The sequence below is a fragment of the Camellia sinensis genome, chromosome 11 (assembly GCF_055761805.1).
Source record: "Camellia sinensis isolate YWXY chromosome 11, ASM5576180v1, whole genome shotgun sequence".
NCBI lineage: Eukaryota > Viridiplantae > Streptophyta > Magnoliopsida > Ericales > Theaceae > Camellia > Camellia sinensis.
In genome coordinates, this window is record NC_138971.1 from 48952660 (window position 1) to 48976287 (window position 23628).

General features: G+C 42.0%; 1 protein-coding gene across 11 annotated transcripts in view; it reads right to left on the bottom strand.

The window, feature by feature from the left end:
• Window positions 1-19798: 19798 nt before the first annotated feature.
• Window positions 19799-23628, bottom strand: part of LOC114312122 (geranylgeranyl transferase type-2 subunit alpha 1) — a 34854-nt gene continuing 31024 nt past the window's right edge. For 4 of the 11 annotated variants that reach the window (XM_028258326.2, XM_082893863.1, XM_082893864.1 and 1 more), the window contains exon 6: window positions 22101-22798. In XM_028258326.2, the coding sequence (XP_028114127.1) occupies window positions 22231-22798 (568 nt within the window). In that variant the 3' untranslated portion in view covers window positions 22101-22230. Of the gene's footprint in view, window positions 20433-22098; window positions 22799-23628 lie in introns of those variants that run through there. The other 7 variants (XM_082893860.1, XM_082893861.1, XM_082893862.1 and 4 more) reach the window with 3 other exon arrangements.

Genomic DNA, 23628 nt, shown 5'->3' on the forward strand with positions numbered 1-23628 from the left:
GCTCTTCCGGCTATCTCTTTCCCTTTCCTCACCTAGTCTTTTTTGGTGAGCATATAGCCAAGACCAAAGGCATGGGGTTATGTGGCACATCGGCCAATGTAGTAATGCCCTTCTAGCCACTCATTCCCTGTCCCATTCCTGGCATGTATTGAATTTGTTCATGAAATACACAGATTGGGCACTAACATACAAACCCTCATCAATGGCCAAGATATTTTGTACCACCTGGGCCTCAGCCATGGTAAACTGCGAAAGGAAGACATCCTCTTCGCCATGCACAATATCTAGCACAGATGTAGTGACCTCTGGTAGAGGATGTATAGATGAATTCCCAAAGACTATAGCTACCCCTTTCCCATGGGGGTACTTCAACATCTGGTGGAGGGTAGAAGAGACAACCTTTACATGGTGCAGCCAGGGTCACCCAAGTAGTAGGTTGAAAGTGGCCGGAACGTCCAGGACATGGAACTCGATGTCCTGTTGAGCTAGGCTAATTTGTACTCTGATCTGTACTATTCCCATCACCTCTCTGCTTGTATTGTCATATGCTCGGATCACCAGGGCTGTAGGCACAAAATCAGCCAGTTTCAAACTGATGACATAAGCTATGCGTGATAGGCAAACGTTGATTGCTGACCCAGTGCCGACCAATACCACTGGTATCCATTTTTCCCGGCACTCCACTGATATGTATAGAGGCTTGTTGTGTGCAGAGCCTTCTAGTGGCAGTTCTTTATCCGAAAAGGTCAAAGTTGGTGCAACGCCTCCCGGGAAGACTAATCCCACTTGTTGTAGGGTAGTGTCGATGGACAACTTAGCTTTATCCATTGCCGACAGTGCAGCCTATCTGTGCACTCGCGAAGCCATAAACAGACCCCAGATAGATATATCAGCTTGAATCTTCTTCAACTATTTCAGCACGGCCTCTTCCTCCAACAGTTTTTCTTTCTGTTTCTTTACTTCTTTGTCCTTTCCGGAGGCTTTGGGTTGGTCTAGATGCGGTGGTTTGAAATATCAGCCACTTCTTGTCATATGGTCGACTTCTTCCACATACCAAGTGTTGTTGAGAAAGTCTTCACCCCAATCCTCATCGGTATGGGCCAAGTGTAGGTCATCGTCATCCCACCAGACTCCTTCAATAGTAGACAAGCAGTCATTCGACTCCATTCGGATTACCTCATCATTACAAATCTCCCCCACAGCGTGTTGGGCTTTCCAGCTTTCCGGTTATCTCTACCCATTTCTTGTTCAAACCGCTTCAGTGTGACTTCTTGTTCAGTATGTATAGTACTAACAATACCCAGTTCCTGAGCCAATTGTTCTACACTGGTGTTTTTCGGTAGTTTACCCTTTTCATCGGCCATTCTAGCCATTGCAGCGGTTCCTGCTTTTTGTTCTTCCAGCTTTAATTCAGCTCCCTCATCTATATCGGGTTCATCACTTAGCCACCTAGAATTGTCTATCGACCTGTTCAGGTCAAACCAATCAATATGCACGCCTTCTTGATCTTGCTCATCAAAGAATTGCAAATTGTTTATGTCCTCCTCCAAGTCGGCCAAATCATCTAATCTCTGACTTGGGCTATCCTCTTGAACTACACTGACCTCTATCTCAGTCAGCAGCACCACTTTCGGTTTAGCTTGATTGATCGGAACAATATAACAGCACGGGTTGTACATCCCTTTAGATAAGTCCTCAAAGCCCTCGGACAACGGACTAACGTTCTCCACCAAGGTTGACCTCCCTTTATCTTCCACTGTCACCACCACTGGTTCGGGTTGAAGTGTAGACGCGTTCATCATGCACAAGTCTGTGCTCTCAGGGATATACAACACCGGCAAGCGGGAAGGGGTGATCTATATACTGGGGTCATAAGGGATAGCCAGTGTGTGGATGAGGTTTATATACCGAGGCGGAGGGACTTGGTTATGTGGTGGGAGAGGATGTAGTGACATTGGGTTTTTGGGGAGGCACTATCACTTTATTGTCAACGAGATCTTGAATCTCATATCGCAACCTATAGCATTGACCAGTGTCATGCTTGTGCTGCTGATGAAAAATGCAATATTTGGTCGAGTTGTGTTTTGGAGGGAGAGGTTCGGGTAGAGGACGAGGCTTTAGTGGTTTAAGATGCCCTTTTCTAATTAGGACCCCTAGGACTTTGGATAAAGACATAGAGAGCGAGGTAAAGACCTTTTGAGATAGGGCTGGTTGGTTGAGGTTTGCGGAGTTGTGTTGGATGTATTGGCAAGCGGGTTGGTAGTTTTAGGTGTGGTGGTGACCATACTCATATCCGAAGGCCGTGCAGAGGTGCTACTACTAGTGGTTGCATTAGAGCTGCATGTAAAAGGCCTCTTGGGCTATTCCTTCCCATTGTCTATCAACCCTTGCTTCATCGCATCCTCGATTTGAACCCCTATCTCATGGAGCTCAGCAGATGTAAACAAAGGCAAAACTATCATCTTTTGTAATAATCTCCCTTGCAAGTTACGGACCACCATTTTGATTTGGTCCTTTTCAGATGGCCTGATAGTCATCATGTAGGCCTTAGCCCTCCATCGAGTCACAAAGTCTGAGAAGCCTTCCTTGGGCTCCTGACGAGTCACTTCAAGATCACGGGTAGTGACCTCGATCTGGGTATTGTAGGAGTACTACGCGATGAAGGCTTCAGCTATTTCCTCCCAACTTCTTTTCACAGTGTCCTCGAGGTTGGCACACCAGATGGCCGCTATACCCAACAGGGTCCGGCTAAAAAACAACAGCTTCTGAAGTCTGGTGAGACACATTGGTCGTAGGATGTTAGAAAATAATCGTAGATGGGCCATAAGATCCCCGGAGCCGTTGAAACGGTCTACGTGCGGCATCTTGAATCTGTTTGGCAGAGTTACTACGAAATCTATGTATCCATCCTCAATATTAGGGATTGAATTCATGCCCTGTGCCCACTTAAAGAGCTTTTCTAGCTTACTGACCTTCAGTGTAGTGGGGTCAACCTCGAATTCAAATGGCGCCTCAGTCTGGTATGCTGGTGCCTTAGAGGTTTGAGGTGGGATCTGATCTACCGGAATGCCTAGATTCTCTTGGACATTGACAGGGACCCCAGGTGCTGGAATACTCATTGGGGGTGCATGGGATACAAAGGCTACTGCCGGTTGTGGTTGCTGTTGCTGAAGCCTATTTATCACTTCTGCTTGGCTGGCCGCATTTAGCTGCATGGTATCGATGGTCTGCTGGAGCTGACGAAGCATATCTTCCATGTTGACTGGGGAATTTTGTGCTATCAGAACTGGAGAATACTCTCTTTCTAGGGTAGAAGTAGAAGTCTGAGCCTGGCTAGGTGCAAGTGAAGCAAAAGGTGACTACTGAATTAGCGAATTATGCCTGATCCTCCTTTATCTGGTAACCGGTGAGAGTGAAGCAAACACTGGCTATCCCCTGACAAGATCCCCGGATCTATAAAGTCACCTTACATGGGTCCAGAGTGCTTGGGGGTAATAGAATCGTCTGAAGCAATGGTGAAAAACTACCTTGCAAAAAAGGAATAAAGCAAAAGAAAACAAAAATCAGAAACAGCACAGCACCTCGGTTCAGACACTAACAACACGCAGTTGCAATCATAAGCTGGAGAACTACACTCAACACTGATTTCTGCCCCCAAAACTGATGCCCAAACTTGCAACTGATACGTATATTCCTGTAGAGTTTCACTCTAAAAGCACATAATGTAGACACCCCATTTTTGACCGTCCTCAAGACTTGGACGTCACCATTGGAACACTTGGTGATTATCCATGTTTGTGTTCGTTTGGAGTTCCCGGAAGTCTCGGCTACGCGCCTTGCCTCAGGATCTCCGAACTCGACCATTTAGTGTCTGGTTTTGCACCAAACACTTGTGTTTTGCCTTAGAAGGGCAGGGAATGCCTTGTGATGCATCCCCACACACCACCGGCTATGGCCAGAGGCCACTGGCTGGTTTTTGCTGCCACCGGCAATGTATATTGCCGGTCGGCACTATTTAGTGCCGGTCGACACTCTTTTTTGCCAAAATGGCATCTTTGGCCGGCCGACTACTGTACATCTGCTTTTGCAGATATTTTAAGATAGCTGTCTTGCTTTTGGCTCCCCTCCATAGGATCTCCCTCTTTAGAAGCTTGTCTTGTAAGCTTTACAAGACAAAAGCCTCTATAAAGAGAGCTCTTCTCTCTTGTTGCAAGGGTTAGACACTTGAGACATTTTAGAGATAGAAAGGACAGAGAGAAGCCCTGGTTTTAGGGTTAGGGTTCATACATATCTCCTATCTCTCTTTTTCTCTCTTTGTGTTCTAGGTGTTTTAGTCCATACTATTGCACACAAACACCTAGTGTTTCACCTTCCTTTGGCTCCTGAGGTTCTAAGGGGCTGATTTTGGTGTTTTGGTGTTGGATTCAAGCCAATGAGGGCCATTGGAGCATCATTTGTGAAGGTGGCCTACAAGGGTGAGAAACTTCCCTTTTATTCTCCATTTTTGCATCTTGTTTTTGCCTATCTTTGAACTATTTTTGTGCTTAGTATATAATACAAAAAAGTTCTGTTTTTTAGCCCTCTTGATTGTTTATTAAGAGTGTTTTGTAGTTTGAGGGTGTTTGACCCCTCTTAGGCCTTGAAAGGCCTCATTTTGTGCTATTTTGTGCAAGTTTCGAGACTTTGGTGTTTGGGCCTCTTCACCACTGAAATCTTGAGGGATTTCAGTGGTGAAGATGGTGCCTTGAAGTCCTAAGAAGGAGAGGGCCACCCCCTCTCCTTGTTATCCTTGATATGGACCATTTTTGGCCTCTTGAGGGAGCATCTAGCTAAGCTTTATGTTGACCATGCCTTGGCTGTTTTTTTGTGCCTATTATATCATAATATGCCTCTGTTTATTGTTGGTTTTGGTACACCATGCATGCTTAGCATACCTACCATGTAATGCCTTGTTATTGCCTTAATATACCTTAGGTTGTTAGCCCTTATTCAAGCATGTTTTAGGCTTAGTTTTGTGAAGATTTTGTGCATATTTTGCCATGTCTTAGGTCTGTCCATAGTTGTTTGGATCGGATTTGGCATGCTTAGTATAGCCCCTTTGCATTCCGGCTTGTTGGCCTTAAGTATGCGAATGTATAGCATGACATTTTTGCATTGATTTGGTGATTTGGAACCATCCACCATGTCATTTCAGTCCCATTTGCATGCCTATATGTTTACCTTGGACGCATCTTTAATGCTTCGGAAGCTTGTGTAGTATGCTCCATGTTTTGGCCATTGCACATGCCTTTGAATTTGAGCCACTTAGATGCCATCTAAGAGTCCATTTTGCATGGTCTAAGTCTGTCTTGAACCTATTTTAAGTCCTCTTAGCCTTGTGAGGCTTGGTTGGCTTAGCTATGGTTTAAGCCCCTTTGACTTGCTTCAAGTACTTGGACCATTTGCATGCTAATGTTTAGCCTATCTTGTTGCTTGGTTTGACACCATCTTAACATGATTTTCAATCCTTACCTTGCATGCCATTAGTCCATGTTATACCTCTTTCAAGTGTGCTTGGGAGTTGTTCAATTTGTGCCTAAGCATTGGCCCTTTAACACGTGCATGTGTGTATGTGTTTTGGTCCTTTACTTTGATCACTTTGGCCACTGTTTTATGCCTATTTAGAGTTGCCTAAATCATATATAAGTCCACATTTCCATCAATTTGCATTGCCTCATGTTTGCTTGTATGCTTGCATAAGTGTCTCGCCATGCCATGTTGCATCCTTAGCTTGTATGCCTAGGTTGCATTGCATCTTGCATGCATGCCTTGTTCCTTGACTTGGTGATAGGAATTAGGCCTTGGTTCATTTGTTTAGTTTGCATTTCATTTGACATGAAAGTTGCACACTTGACTCCTTGGGCCATCATGCATGGAAATGCGTGATTGGTGGTCCGAGAATCGAGACACATGCCCTTTTGAGTCATTACCATGATAAGGGACATGATTGGTGCATATATGCCTTGAATTGTGCTGTCATGCTTTGCCTTGCCCTCTGTTGCTGTCAATTGCAGATTCTGCAGGAACACTCTGCCGACCGGCAATTTCTAGTGCCAACCGGCAATCATTTCCCTGCCGATGGATTCATTTTGTGCCGGTGGCCACATGCTACTGCCGGTGGCAATCCCATTCAGCCGGTGGTGTTCCCCAATGTCCAAGGAAGAAGTCCTGAGGTTTTGGCAGCCTCCAGAGGAGTAAAGGAAGGAAAACAGAGGCAGCCTATGCATGGCGGTGTATTTCCGAGCAGGATCGAGCATGCATTGCATCGAGCTCTTCCCCCGGGGCGGTTTATCTGTTTTCCTAGCTTAATTAGTTTGTTAGCTGATTAAGAAATTTGTAATATTTAATTAGCTTGCGTAGTTAATTAATTTGTATTATTTATTTGGTCCCTCCGAGCGAGGGCAAATTTGTAATAAGTGTGGGTGAGTGTGTGTATGTCTCCCAATCCCCACTTCTTTCTTCCCTTTTATTTACCTGCTTTGATGGTTAGTATTAGGGCACGTTTAAATTAGCATACCTCATGCAATGCATGCGTGCATTCATACATTTGTCCTGCATGCACCAGGCTCGGTACATCATGCTAACTGCATTTGTACTTCAAATTTCGAATTGAATACATGTTATTTGTGCATCTTCACATGTCATTCATAGACTAGCCGAGCCTACTCTAATGACATTTTGTATGCGATGCATTAGGCACTTAACATGGACTTGGATCATGCATTGATTGCTAACATGTTCCCGTTTTTGGCACGGAGTACGATGTAAGTATTTATGCTTTAGCATCTCGCATGCGTGTGAATGTTGCCATGACAGTATGTTTGCCATGTGGCTAAGTGCTTATATGAGATAAACTTTTGAATGCCTGGGGGTGAAGGTTGGATTGCTTGAGTTGGAAAAACTCGTTGAAATACGTGTTTTAGCCTATTAGCCTACTCGCGAGTAGCAAATTCCAAAGCGCTTTTCAAAACAAACGGATATGCAATGCTTGTTTCCAAATTAGGCAATCTAGTCTATACTTGTTTGCTGTGCGCATAACATAGTAATTCTAGGCTAATAAATGGAATAAGAACACATAAAGTTTTCAAAAATGGATATCACGGTTAGTAGAGGCCAATCTTCAGATCGGGCGAGAGGGGGTGCTCATAGCTGACCTTCCCTAATCATACCCAAGCTCCCGAGCCGAGACAACTCCGGTGATGACGGACATGTGGCCTTCGGCACCGAGTCAGGGTTTCCTAAATTCCCCATAAAAAATATTTAGGTGGCGACTCTGTATCTGGCAAAGCAGTCCATGTTTGGCACTTCTTTTCAAAAATCTGTTTCTCAAAACGATTTGTCAGATTTGGACTCTTTGGTTCAGATTAAGAACCGTGACAATTTGAGAGTCCGAGCTGTAGTGACCCCACAAATGAACAGAACGGGAGCTCACCCTCCCGGGCCGTTCGGGGACGTGTTACAATAACAGTTAAATGAGAGCCAAAACACCCCTATGATGGGGTAGGGTTACCCTATCCTAGTTTCGTCAAGAACTAGGGTTCACTACTCAAGCAAAGTGTTTCACACAATCCTAAATTCGGGTAAGCAACCTGTCCTAGTTTGGACCAGTATCTATGGCTTTCGATATGCAACTAGGCCGATTGGTCAAAAAAAGGGTACCTCAGCAAGACAACCTAATATACCTCTCACACTTAACACCGAGAAGTAAAAGGAGGATCAAACGGTACAGCGGTAGTCCAGATCCAAGGGTTGTGTTCCCATCATGGCAGAGCCCGCAACCAATCTGCCTTTTGGCAAGCTTTTCCAAGCAAGCCTCCGGCAAACCATTCAGGAATAGCAAGTGGCAAACACTGTGACATAGGCGCATCGAAGCAAATGCAAATGCAAAAGCAAAAAAACACATGAGTGTAGATAAAAAGTCATATCATGAGTTCGAGTCAAATTCTCTAAAATCCCTAACAGAGTCGCCAGAAACTGTAGCACGACTTTTTCGCGCCGCCTTTCAGAAGCTCAAAAAGAAGCCCTACAGTTCGGACTCTTGCGGTTCTGAATCTAATCTCACAAGTGTAATGTGAAACTACCAAAGAGTCCAAATCCGGCAAATCATTTTGAAAAATTGATTTTAAGTTAAAAGTGCCAAAATTGGACTGTTTTTCCAGATACAGAGTCGCCACCTAAATATTTTATTTTAGGGAAATTTAGGAAACCCATGACTCATGCCAAAGGCCACGTGTCCGTCATCACCAAAGTTGCCTCGGCTCGGAAACTTAGGTACGAGAGGGAAAGGTAATGAATTGAGCATCCCTGCTCACCCGATCAAAGATCGGCATCTACTAATCATGATATGATTTTTTTATCAACATTATGTGTTCTTATTCCGGTTATTAGACTAGCATTACTATGTGATGCGCACAAGCAAGTATAGACTAGTTTGCTTACTTTGGAACAATTCAACTTATGTTTGTGTAGACGTCCCCGAACGCCCCAGGAGGATGAGTCCCTTTCTGTTCATATTGGGTTCACTACAGTTCAGGACTCTCAAATTGTCACGGTTCTAAATCTGAACCAAAGAGTCCAAATCCGGCAAATCGTTTTGAGAAAACAGATTTTTAGAAAAGAAGTGCCAAACATGGACTGCTTTGCCAGATACAGAGTCGCCACCTAAATATTTTATTTTGGGGGAATTTAGGAAACCCTGACTCGGTGCCAAAGGCCACGTGTCCGTCATCACCAAAGTTGCCTTGGCTCGGGAACTTGGGTACGATTGGGAAATGTCAGCTATGAGCACCCCCTCTCACCCGATCCGAAGATCGGCCTCTACTAACCATGATATCCAATTTTGAAAACGTTATGTGTTCTTATCCGGTTATTAGCCTAGAATTACTACGTTATGCGCACAGCAAACAAGTATAGACCAAATCGCCTAAATTGGAACAAAACATTGCATGTTTGTTTTGAAAATGGTTTGCTACTCGTAAGTAGGCTAAAACATAGATTTCAATGAGTTGTTCCAACTCAAACAATCCAACCTTCACCCACAGGCATTCATGCAGTTATATCACATAAGCACTTAGCCACATGGTATCATGCTAACACTCACACTCATGTAAGGATGCTAAAACATAAATGCTTACCGAGTACTCCAAGCTAAAACAAAAACTAGTTAGTGATCATATGCATGATCTTAGTTCATGTTAAGTGGCTAATGCAACACATACAAAATGTCACTAGAATAGGCTCGGCTAATCCTAGGATGGCATGCGGAATTCAACAAGTAGCACGTACTCAAGTTAGATTTGAAATACTATGCAGTTAGTATGATGCGCCGAGCCCGGTGCATGCAATACTGATGAATGATGCACGCATGCGTAGCATAAAGTATGCTAAATTAAACGTGCCCTAATACTAACCATCAAAGCAGGTAAGTAAAAGGGAGAAAGAAGCGGGGGTTGGAAGACATGCACACACGCACCCACACTTATTACATATACGCCCTCACTCGAAAGGACCGAAAGAATAATACAATTAATTAACCTACAAGCTAATTAAAATGTTACAGACCAATTAAACCAATTAAACTAGTTAAGCAAATTAACTAATCTAAGAAAGCAGTAAAACATCCTCGGGAAGAGGGCCCAATGCAATGCGTGTTTGGCTCCGCTCGGAAATCCGTTGTCGTGCACAAGTTCGCCTCTGTTTCCCCTGCTCTGCTCCTTTGAAAATTGCACAATTCTCAAGGAACACTCTCTGGACATTGTGGATCACCACCGGCTAAGATAAATCATCACCGGCCATAGCAGGATGGTCATCGACCATTTGTTGGGCTCTCGGCCATCCATATTTGGTCGGTCGGCAGTATGGATGGCCGGCCGGCCAAAGCTTCCTGCAGAATCCTGTTTTGACAGCAGCAGAGGGCAAAACAAGGCATGGCAATGCTTTTCAAGCAAATGTGTGCACCAACACATCCCTTATCATGTTTGTGACTCAAAGGGACATGGCTCTCGATTCTCGGGCCACCAATCGCGCATTTCAATGCATGATGGCCCTAGTAACCAAGTGCGCATTTTGATATCAAATGAAGTGCAATGTACATAAACAAACAAAGGAGCCTTCAACCTCTATCATGGCTTGATCAAGAGGCGAAAGATGCGTGCAATGATATGCAACCTAGGCATGTTAGCTAACATGCTATGAGGACAAGCATGAAAGTATGATCATGGGGCAAACATGCAAACATGCAAGCATGTGAGATGCAATGCCAACATGCAAGTGTGCAAGACATATGGCATGTTAAGCGACCAAAGCAAGGAGAAGGATGCATGCCAAATGCACTAAGATTTAAGCATGTAACACATGCGATAAACCAAGTATGCAACAACACATAAGGTAAACATGCCACAACATGCGAGAATGGACTTAGACTAATTTAGGCAGCCCTCAAACAAGCCTAAAACAGTGGCCAACATGCTCAAGAATGGAAGCCAAAATACATGTAAACATGCATGCACACAAGGACCAACACTTAAGCATATAGAGCAATTCTCAAGCACACTTAAGAGGATGCAAACATGGACACATGGCATGCATTATAAGCTCTGAAAATCATGTCATGAAAGGTGCCAAACCAAGTCAATAAGACAAGCTAAGCATGCAACAAATGGTCCAAGTATTTAAGGCAAGCCAAGGAGGCTTAAATCAAGGCCAAGTCAACCAAGCCTCACAAGGGTAAGGGGACTTAAAATAGGTCCAATGCAGACCTAAACGAAACTAAGGATGTACCTAGATGGCATCTAGGTGGTCTAAATATGCAAGCATACAAAGAGGCACATTCATGGAGCATAAGGCAACAACCTTTTAACACATTGAAGGAGCATCAAACGCAAGCATATAGGCATGTTATAACGACTGAAATAACATGGTAAATGGTTCCAAACCACTGAAATAATGCAAGTAATGCATGCTCATGGTCCATGCACTTGAGGCTCACAAGCCAAGAATGCAAAGAGGCTATACTAAGCATGCCATGGTCGACCAAAGCAACCAAAAACAGAACTTCAACATGCTAAAACAAGCACAAAAGCTTCACAAAGCTAAGCCTAAATCATGCTAGAACAAGGGTCTAAACCTAAAGCATGTCAAGGCAAAAATGTGGCATTACAGGACATGTATGCAAGGCATGCAAGGTGTGTCTAAACCAAGTTAAAACAGAGGTAATATATGGAAAAATACTACCAAATAACACTTAAGGCATGGCCAACATGGACCTAAACTAGGTGCTCACACATGAGGCAAAAATGGCCATTTTTCAAGGACAACAAGGAGAGGGGGTGGCCCTCTCCTTCTTAGGACCTCAAGGCACCATCCTCACCACTGAAATCCCTCAAGATTTCAGTGATGAGGAGGGCCAAACAAGGTGGTCCCGGAGCTCACCAAAATGGCACAAAAATAGAGCCTAACAAGGCTTAAGAGGGGTCAAAAAACCCCAAAGCTTAAAACACCCTTAAACAACTATTTAGAGCAAGCAAAGACAAGGCTTTTATATGTTATACACAAAGTCTAAAAACAGTCACAAGATAGGCGAAAAGACTATGCAAATATGGGGTAAAAAGGGGTAAGTTCTTACCCTTGTTGACCTTCTTCAAGAATGATGCTCCAGCTGGTCCTCAAAGCTCAAAACCAGTCAAGAACACCAAGAACAACCCTCTGGCCCCTCAGCAACCAAGAGAAGGTGAAGAAGTAGGTGTTTGTGCACAAAAGTAAGACAAAACACGCACAAGGTAAAAGAGAGAGAGAAATATAGAGATAGGATAGAGACACTATGACCTAACCCTAATATCAGAGCTCCTGGAACTTTTTTCTCTAACCCTAATGGAGGAAGAAGAGGCTCCCTCTTATAGAAAATCCCTCTTGTAAAGCTTCCAAAACAAGCTAGACAAGAGGGAAATCCCTCCATACACGTGTATGGAGGGGAGCAGAGTGTATGCCAGCTAGCACAGCTGGCATAAAAATATCTACAAAAGCAGATGAACAGTGATCGGCCAGCCAAAAATGTAATTTGACCAAAATAGATGGCCGGTCGACCATCTGTAGCGTCGGTCGGCCAAACATTTGGCCGATGGAAACAAAACACAGCCGGTGGCCTCAAGCCATGGCCGGTGGAGTATGGGGATGCCTCACAAGGCATTCCCTGCCCCTCGAAGGCAAAACACAAGTGTTTGGTGTAAAACCAGACACAGAACAGTCGAGCCGAGAGATCCTGAGGCAAGGCGCGTAGCCGAGGCCTCCGGGAACTCAAGACGAACACAAACGTGGATGATCACCGAGTGTTCAAACGGTGACGTCCAAGTCTTGAGGACGGTCAAAAATGGGGTGTCTACAGTTTGTTTTTACGAAAATTGTTTGAATTTGCCACCTCAAGTGGGCTTAAAAGTTTGCAGATTTGCCACCAAACATAATGGGCTTAAAACTTACTTTCGTTGAATCGTTCCAATTCAAACAACAAGCCTTCATCCACAAGCATTCAAGCAGTTTTAGCAAGTAAGCATTTAGCCTCATGGTAAGCATGCAAATCATGGCGACATTCACATTCATGCAAGTATCCTAAAGCATAAAAACTCACCTAGTACTCCAAGCTAAGAAGATAAGACTTAGAAAACTTTGCATGATTCCTAACTATACAAGATGCCTAATACAATACATGCGATATACAATTAATAGGCTCGGCTGCTAAAATGGCATATGAAGCAATTTAAACAACATGTGATTAAACACGTATTCAAAGATTTATTAAAATGACAATGTAGTTTGACTGATGCGCCGAGTCTCGGTGCATGCAAGACAAAATGAATGAATGCAAGCATAAGGTATGCTAATTGAAACATGGTGCTCCTAAACTAACCATCAAAAGCAGTTAAGTAAAAGGGAGAAAGACTTGGTGAACTAGGGGCAATAAGGTCGTATGACATCAAAGGAGGCTCGCCAGGCCAGATTTAAAGTAGCCCTCGAACTAGGGGCAAAGAAAGTCAGATCAAGAAGATCAAATGTTATCAAAGGAAGCTTGCAAAGCTAGATCAGAAGTAGCCCTTGAACTAGGGGCAAAAATGTCAAATGTGCTCAAAGATTCAAAAGATGGATCATTCTGCAAACCAATGAAGACTGGCAGGAAAGCCAAATCCGAGAAACGGAAAGAAGAAAAATTTTGCTAAAAAACAGTCGAGTTCCTATCTGCAACACTAAGGGCAACTTCAGCCCCCATTGGATGGACTTCTACATCATCAGTGAACAGCAGCCGTTCTCCTGGATTCAGATGGCTTCGAGATCCTACGACTGATCAACATGGATAAAGTTACACCTTTATCCTTGAGAGGCTCGCTGGGCCGAAAACCCAGAAGGGCGACCCAGGAAAAAGTTAGAGCAAGAGAAAAAGAAAAAAAAATGAAGAAAAAGAACAAAAATGAAAAGAAAAGAAAAAATGAAAAGAAAAGAAAAGAAAAGAAGAAAAGATGAAAAGAATTGAAAATAAAACAAAAACAGAGCTCGCAAGGTTGAAAACTCGGAAACACGGCGTTGGCAAAAGTTAGAGTGCAAAAGGAAAGGTTAATACCCAAGTGTACCTTAACCCGAAACTACGTCAGGCCTGATTCCCATGTTTGGGATACGTAGGCAACTTTATCCTGAAGTTCGGCCCCAATCCTTTTCAGCCATCTTGGCTCATCCGTGTTGATTGGTTTATCCCAGTTCAAACTCGGTTATCTCATCCATGTGAGAATTGGCTTGTCTTCGTTCAAATTCGGACTGTCCTATTCCGTTAGAAAGATTCAGCTGCAAGACAATTCAAGTTCAGATCTGAGGTTGTGCATCTCAAGAGTAAGTTCCATGTTGGTCTAGTAGAGGCCATTTACAAAAATAGTTTTTGAGAATTTTTAATGAGGTTGACTAATTCTCTCGAAAATTATTCTATTTTTCCAAAACTGGACCATTTCTTGGACCTAAAAAAGGAAAATTTCCAGTGCTCATAACCTGACTTGCATGATTTTGAATCAGAAAATCGAACAAGTATGTTAATCTAACTCTCATGTTGGTCAAAATTGTTTTAGTAGAAAGCCGAAAACAAAAAATGGTCAACATGATGAACTAGGGGCACAGTTGAGTCAGGTTTTTTGTCTTTCCCCCATTATCAGTGTATTTGCCAGAAAGGGCACAGCTAAAGCTAACAGCAAAGGGTCGAAAGCTTTCTCATCCTCCAAGCAGCGATGTATCAAGATAAGTGCGAAGCTCGAATTGGAAATGGAGTGGGATATTCAGTTCCCTCATCTAGATGATCAAATCAAAAATTGGTGTCTGACCCGGAATGGGGACGTAGAAAATGCAATGTGTGAGGCCAATCAATTGTATACCTTACTGGTGAGACGTGCCGACTCATTTTCGGTCAAGTTAAGCCAAGTGCATCATCAACCGATGTCAGTTACAGATGTACTGCACATCTAGCCGCATCACAACCCCTCTATGGGAAAGCTCACTGTTGTGAGCGAAAGAAAGAGAATCTAGCATAATGCTAGGGGCAAGAGCCCGCAACTTCTTGTTTATCCATCAACCACCCAGGAGAGGAATAAAAAATGAGAGATTGAAGAATGAAAAGATGTGCGCTGAGAGAAAAGTGAGGAAAGGGCTTTTCAGAGCAAAAGAGATTGAGTGCTAGAGTGATGTGAGAATCACAAATGAGAAAAGGGTGGGAAACAATACCCGAAGAAATTGGCTCCTCGTGAACTGAGAGGTCTCTTGCCATTGGAACACATCTGAGTGTCGTGTGTGTTGTTTTGTTTGTCTCGATTCTTGTTTTGAGTCGTTTCGTGCGTCAATAGATGTGTTTATGTTGTTTTACCTTTGTTTTCCCTTGTTTAGTCATTTTGGCTGTGGTTGGTCGTATGCTCAATACCCGGTTGAGAATTCATTTCTCAATTTCAAAATGATTTGTTTTGTGCTCAGAGTGCTGTGCCATTCTCCACATTTGTACAAGACAAGATTTGTTCTTTCATAAAACTATAGGGTTCAATCCAGGTCATGTGAGAACAGTAAAACCAAAACCTATCTGAAGCTATATAGGTTCCGGACTGCAAAGCAAAAGAAAAGAGGGAAAATGTAGGGCATTTGAGTTTGTTTCAACTTCAGAAAGTTTCAGGATTGCATTCCGGATGTACCTCCTCAGGTCTTGTCAATCCTCCAAAGCATGAGTGTGCCTCTACCTCAAGCTCAAGATCAAGCTTGCTTTAAGCCAGAATGGCGATCCGAAGTGCTCTCCCCAAGTACCATTCCCTGCTAGAGGCATCTTGGCTGTGTTTGTAATGAGTTCCTAGGAGATCAACTACGACGGTGAAAACTAGAGTTCGAATGGCTAATGCCTAGAACACAAAGGTTTGAAATTTTCGAGACTAAAGTCTAGTTTAAATACCCAGGGGTGTGTCCCCGGCTTGAAATCTGTACGGTAGCCCCATAGGTTGAGGTAGCATGTATGCGCCTCAATTCTGGATACTGAACTAACCTAGTCTGTCACCCCGTTGGAGAATAGGGAAAGTTATGAATATGATTAAAGGAGAAGAAAAGCGGCATCCATGGCTTCTACTTGCAGAAGTCGCTCCTTGTTAGTATTTCAAGACCTTTATACTATGAGTTGAAGGTAAGAGTTCGAAGAACATGAAGGGAGATCCCCGTCAGAGTAGAGCGGTTCACCGTCGCTCACCCGATAAGGTGCTTTTTAAAGCACCGCTTTGTTTGTTTCATGCATTCCCTAAATATCATGCACTACAGTGCATGTAACATGTTGTAACATGTATCATATCATCGCACTTATTGCATTTATTTGCATCTTGTGTTATCTTGTATCATTTATCCTTTCACGCTGTGCAGCGTTTAGGTTGTGTGGAACGAGCTCCTGATTTATCATTTATCATTTATCATTTATCATTTATCCTCTGGGGCTATCTTAGGTTGCGTGGAACATTTAGGTTGCATCTTGTGTTATCTTGTATCATTTATCATTTATCCTCCGGGGCTATCTCAGGTTGCATGGAATGCGCTCCTGATTGTGTGTTTTCGAACCTCTTCTCACGAGTTCAGCGTGGTTAGAGTGTTCTTTTCCTCACACGATTTCAGTGTGTTTGGAATTTATCTCAGGTTGTATGGAACGCGCTCCTGATTGCTTTGTTTTAGACCTCTTCTCACGATTTCGGCGTGGTTAGAGTGTTCTTTTCCACACATGATTTCAGCGTGTTTGGAATTTATCTCAGGACGCATGAAGCGCGGCCCTGGGCGTATTTTATCTCGGGACGCGTGAAGCGCGAGCAGTAGCAGCTTTTAGACCTCTTCTTACGATTTCAGCGTGGTTAGAGTGTTCTTTTCCTCACACGATTTCAGCGTGTTTGTAATTCATCTCAGGTTGCATGGAATGCGCTCCTGATTGCTTGTTTTCGAACCTCTTCTCACGATTTCAGCGTAGTTAGAGTGTTCTTTTCCTCGTACGATTTCAGCGTGTTTGGAATTTATCTCAGGTTGCGTCGTGTGCGCACCTGGGCGGTTGTTTTAGACCTCTTATCACGATTTCGGCGTGGTTAGAGTGTTTTTTTCCTCACACGATTTCAGCGTGTTTGGAATTTATCTCAGGTTACGTCGTGTGCACACCTGGGCGGTTGTTTTCGAACCTCTTCTCACGGTTTTGGCGTGGTTAGAGTGTTCTTTTCCTCACACGATTCAGCATGTTTCGAATTTATCTCAGGTTGCGTCGTGTGCGCACCTGGGCAGTTGTTTTAGACCTCTTCTCACGATTTCGGCATGGTTAAAGTGTTCTTTTCCTCACACGATTTCAGCGTGTTTGGAATTTATCTCAGGTTGCGTCGTGCGCACACCTGGGTGGTTATTTTCAGGCCTCTTCTCACAATTTTAGCGTGGTTGGAGTGTTCCTTTCCTCACATGATGCCAGCGTGTTTGGAATTTATCTTAGGTCGCATTGAACGCACCCCTGGGCGGTTGTTTTCGGGTCTCTTCTCACGATTTCAGCGTGGTTAGAGTGTTCTTTTCCTCACATGATTTCAGCGTGTTTAGAATTCATCTCAGGTTGCATGGAACGTATCTAAGTGGTTATTTTCAGACCTCATTTCACGATTTCGGCGTGGTTTAAGTGTCCCCTTCCTCACACGATTTCAGCGTGTTTGGGATTTGTTCTTCTTCCTCTCACGATTCCAGCGTGGTTGGAGTATGTCACCCCTTTTTGCATCTACTGCACTATTTGTTTCGTTTATTACATCATACCATGTTATCGCTTGCATCCTTTCCATGTTAAGCTTAGTCTGGCATGTGCTCATACATTTCCTTCGTTGAGGCATGGTTTTGTGTTAATGTGTACACGCCTATTCCTCTAAGAGAATTGTGGTCTAAGGGTGTCAGCACCTTTTCTGTGTTAGACATGGTCTGTTTTGTGTTCATGCCTTTTTTAGGCAAAATGTGGTTTGGCCGTGTGCCTTATTCACTTCATCCATTGCATCCATTGCATCGTATTTTGTTTTGTTGTATTCAGCATGTAGGATCACGATCTTTCCTCAGCAGATCATTCCTCACTTATATCATCCCACTGAATTACTTGTATCTTGTTTTCTTTTTGCGAAACACACAGTTCTGCATGTGCATACACCTATCCCACTAAAGAGAGTTGTGGTTTGAGGTTTCCGGCACCTTTTCTGTGTTAAACGTAGTTTGATTCTGCATCTCCATCCCTTTATGATATTTGTGTGGTTTTGCACTGCTCGTGATTTGATTATCTCAATTACATTGCATATCATTTGCATTGTTTCATTACATTGTATGTCATTGCACATTGTTTTGGTAATATTGCATATCATTCTGCATCCTGCCCCTAAACTACGCTGGTTTGATTCCTTGCAAAGGGATACGTAGGCAGCCTATGGGCGCAACCATTTATTTATTTGTTTGTCCAAGTCTTCGGCCTTGTCAAAAATGGGTCGTCTCTGGGCTTTGACATTCGCTCACGTCATTTCATGACTTCGAGCTCTGTCAAAGAGGGGCAACTGTAAACACCCCATTTTTTACTGCCCTTAAGACTTGGGCGTTACTGATGGTTTACTTGGTGTTGAAAGTTGTGCAGTGCAAAGGTTCGGTTTCTTTGGCAAAGAGAGAGTCAAATCCAAACCTTATACCCCATTTTTGGACCAAAACTATTTTGACCAAAGATTTTAGACCTTAAAACCCTTTCTTTCAAAATATTTTTGAAATAAAGTTCCTACGATGTTCCGATGCTCGCATTTTGTTAAATATTGCGATTTTCAGTAAACTGAGCAGGGAAAAAGTAGAAATGAATGAAAGAGAGGTGAACTCTTTGAAAAATCTTCTAAAACATTTTGTTTAGAGGTTTCGAGTTGAAGAAAAGAGGAGAAGAGGGAAGAAACCAAGCTGGAGAAGAAGATGGGCACGAATCGCTAAGAGAGAGTCGAGCAGCCCTCGCTAAATCAGGGCTATCAGTTTGCACACTTGGATTTCAGCTATGAGGCCGCCACTATTGGAAAGAAGACTTCTGGGGCTTCATTTTGCACTCAATAATCCCCTAAAGCCAAGTCCGGATGGGGGAGATATAGTTGGTTGAAGTAGGGCATCAATCCGGTTGGACCGAAACTTAGCAGTCTTCACTAAAAGAGGGATATCTCTTAGCACAGTTGAAATTTTGATGTGAGGCTGCCACCATTGGAAATTTTACTTCCAGGGCTTCAATTTGCACACAAGAATGACCTGAAAAGACATCCAGGTGAAGGAGTTAGGCTTGCTTCAAGTCGGAGACCAGGACTGATTTTTGCTGCAGACCACTAAGGGAGTGTGCCGACCACAAATGGAGCATGCCGACCATATGCCGACCAGAAATGATCCTTGTCGACCAGAAAAAGTGGTTGGTCGACCAGTGGAGGTAGTCGGTCGACCACTTTTTCCTAGAAAGCCCAGAATTGACAGATATTTTGCTCCAGCACTGAATACTGAAAAATTAAATTTGAATTTGGCCTTTTGATTTTCTCTGTCATTCTATCTGATCTTGGGGATTGAATTTGGCCTTTTCATTTGGGAATTGTGGCCTTTTCATTTGGAGTCTTACATTGCCATAAACCTATTAGCGAAATGTTAAACCTATTCATAATCAGCTTTATAAAGCTTTATGCCAGTGATTTATAAACCAGGTTAAACCTGTTCATAAACAGTGATTTACGCAGGTTAAACCAAATTCAAGTATTCAGTATTCAATCTGTGATTTATTGTGATTTACGCAGTATTCAGTATTCATAAATAATGTATATCTGTGATTTACGCAGGTTACCTGTTCATAAGCTGAATTTGCAATAATACTGAATACTTTATAAAACTGATTTACGCATGTTAAACCTGTTCATAAACAGTGATTTACGCAGGTGTCATAAAGTTGTAACATACTTGAATTTGGAATTTGGAATAAGCTGTCATAAAGCTGTAACAACGAAATTTGGAAAAACCAACTATCCTTCATTTGAAATTATGAAAACCTGTTCATAAACATATTCATAATTTATGAAACCTGTTCATAATCTATGAAACTTGTATCTATGAACATAATCTTCGAAACCTGTCTATCCAAGATTATGACAGGATAGACATAATTTCATAAACCTGTTTATCCCAATCTTGGAAACCTGCTCATAATTTCATAAACCTGTTCATAATCTATGAAACCTGTATCTATGAAACATAACAGGATGGATCCAAGATTATGAAACATAATCTTGGTTTTCATAATTTTATAAACCTGTTCACAAACCTGTTCATAATCTATGAAACCTGTATCTATGAAACAGGTTTTCCCATTAAATGAAAAGGTAAATTATGAAAACCTGTATCTATCTATCTATCTTCTAAAATGAAACATGTTTTACTTGATCATTTTGAAGACTAATGTGTCCAGATTTTTTATGCAAATCCCTTTCTTTCTTTTTTTTAAAAGTAAGATTGACACATGAAAACAAAGAAAATGTGTCGACATCAAGGATGAAACCATCAACTTCTGGAGCCTTATGTCGTTGTCGTTTACAATGCTTTCGCATAAGCTCATCTTGGGCCTGAAAATCCATCGGCTTCACTTTATCTCTCTTAGAAATTTCAGAAATTGCCCCTAACTTTTGAGGATGTTCAGAACTGTTCAGTACATGTGACACAACATCCATCCCTTGTTGGCTAAAATCCCCATCCTCAACTAAGTCACTGCTTGAGGGGCTAGTGTCATGATAGTTGGTGAATGTAGACTGAGAAATAACACTTCTATCTGAATGACTGCTAGTAGCATCCAATGATTGAATGAAGTCACAAGCACCTCGTCCCTGTAAGAATTTAAATAGCATTATGAAGCACGAATAGCTTTTAAAGATTTATTTATCCAAGGAGATAAATTTCAGAAGTGCAAAAATAAATGAGTAGTTAATACCACAATCCAATTATATGGTTCCACGTACATTTATTGTCCATTGATTAAAATGACACTTTTGTCCTCATAAGCCATCACCACACCTCTTTTTAACTTCTAATTCCATACTGTTATTGCCCATATTCTACTCAACTTATAGATTTTAGCTTAAATAAAGCAGAATCTAACTGTTTGTTACAGCTTTATGACACCAACTAAAACTTATAACAGCTTTTTTGGAGGGTAAATAAGCTGATTTTCAGAATCACCTCCAAGGGTGATTCTGATTCTGAGCTTATGCAGAAGGTAGTGCACCTTGAAACCCATCACTCGAACTCCATCTCTCAGCAGCACCAGCACCAGCGTGACAATCTGAGAATGGCAGCTCCACTACCTTTCTATGAACTATTTTTTATTAACTTTAGGACCAGTACTATCATAAATGTATTCCTTTGTTCATCCTCTCACAGGTACTTGCATTGAAATCATTCCCAAAGCCGGTGTATGTGGTTTTGATGCATGCGTATTCTCTATCCACATCTTTTCTCCACCGGGGCAAAATGTATTTACTTGGCACCTCATTTATGCATATTCTGACAAGCACAGCGAGTGAGTGAGCACACATAATGTCTCTAAACTCAAACAACCGACATATGCATTGAACTTCACATTCAGTTGAATTAAAATAGACAACAAAGTCCACATGCTTCATCTTCTCACAAACTACCATCGTTTCTTGGACATTATATGTAGAAATTGATCCCTCCTCTTCTACAATCACCGCCTGACAGTAAACTAATCTCTTCAACTCTCCTTGAACTTCTTTGAATTTCGCATTGGTGTAGGTTTGCTGAAATTTCTTCTCAAAACCATATATAGTTAGGCAATCAAACAATTTGTGTCGAGACTTGAAGCCTGCTTTCTTCTCTTTCTCTAGCTTATTTCTCAAGGCATTGTCATATTGTTCAACGAATTGCTTCAGTGTAATTTTTGGATTTACATATCCATCAAAAAACGCATTCACACTTTCACTTCGTTGTGTACTTGACATGCCAGCCCAAAAAATATCTTTAACATAGACAGGTACCCATCGATGCCGCTTATCATATAGTACCCCCAACCACTCATTATCATAAAGATTAAATGTTGCAAGCATCTCTTCACATTTACTCTCAAATTCAGTTCTTGTCAAACAGTCATAAACTGCATTTTGCATAGCCAACTTTATGGCTTCATACTAAGCATATCCTTTCAACTTCTTCGAAATTTTCTTCATGATATGCCATAAGCACCACCGATGTCGAGCTTGTGGAAACACAATTTCTATAGTATTTTGCATAGCTCTACACTGATCAGTTATGATAGCTTTTGGCGGATGATTTGACATACAACTTAACCATGACTTGAATAGCCAAACAAATGTGTTAGTGTCTTCACTAGACAACAATCCATAACCAAGCAAAATAGACTGTCCATGGTGATTAACTCCGACAAATGGAGCAAATGGCGTGTCATATTTGTTCATCAAATAAGTTGTGCCAAATGAAACGACATCTTCATAAGTCGTCCGACTCTTTGCATCAGCCCAAAATAAGTTTCTAATGCGAAACTCCTCATCAACATCAATCACATAAAAGAATCTCTCACTATGTGCTTGCATTCTCATAAAATAACTTTGAAGTGATTCGGCATCACCTTCCCCAAGCCTCAACCTTCTAGCTCTCAATGTAATTTCTTGCATCTCGCTCGTCAAATGTCAATGACTCGTATCCCCCTGCTTCAACAACCATTGAATGAAAGTTCCTAGACACCCCAATCCCTGCTTGATCATTAATTTCTAATCTTCTCTTCACAGGAGTAAGAATTTTCTTATTCATTGCAAAATGACGTGAGTCGGTGGGAATCAAATCATGATTATGCTCAAGGTTAACTGTGGTTAGTTTATATCTCCCATCCTTTTGTACACTACCTCGTACCCTTGCTGTGCAACCAATCTTTGTGGACAAACATGGCTTCAAAGGGTTGACTTCTGATTTCTTTTTTCTCTGCCCCGCTCGAGAACATTCAATTGCAAAGTTTAGCAATTGCCCATCATCTCCAAAATGTTGCACTCTATGAGCTATAGAAAATCCAACATGCTTAGCATATTTGCCATAATATGTGTACACCTCTTCCCTTGAGCTAAAACCCATACCCTTTTTAGGTTCTTCAACGTCTTCGCCCTCATGTATTAAAGGATTCTCACCAACATTTGAATCAACCTCCATTCTTTCACTTTGCGTACTGAAATAACAATTAAACAAATACAGCTATTAGAACAATTAACTTGCAGCACAGAGAAAATAAACTTGATTGAAGCGAATGAACTGTAAAAGAGGTAATAATTGTATATAAGGGTTCAAAACTAATGGTGCACCAAAATGAGAAACATCCCCACTGCCATTAGAGAAACCTGCACATTGATCCTTAATGATATACTAGAAGGAGCTCAAGAACACAATTCTGAGCTGGATTACAGTGAATGATCTAAAGCACCTAACAATTTGAATTTCAGAGGAGTCACCACCAATTAACAGGCGAAGAGGATCCAATAATTCAATATCACATGAAATAGTATTAGTACCTACAGAGTCTACAAGTAAGTCCTCAACATTTTTCGGATAAATTTACTTATGAACTGTGAAAAGCTCATTAGAACATCTGAATTGCCTAACACAATTAAGATGTTTTAATCACATAACAGACTCCAATCCAGATCAAACCCCTAGAGAACATTCTAGGTGATATATCATCAATAGGGCGTACGAATGAAGTTATACTACAAAGGCAATAGGGTAGTAAAACCAAAACCCAATGGATTTGGATATGACACAATGCCTTAGGTTCCATTCCATTTGCTTAAACTAGCACATCTACTTGAAAGTTTTCAAGGAAAAACTCGTCATACCTCAACATATACTTTGGTAGAAAATTTATAATGCCTCTGCAGTGAGCTAAACAAAAAGAAAAAGATATCTCTTTACACCCAACACTTGTTTTCCACTGTTTGTTTCAACTGAAAGTAGTTCCTGAAAATTATGAGCAGCAACAATTAATTATCTCCATTCAGTTTA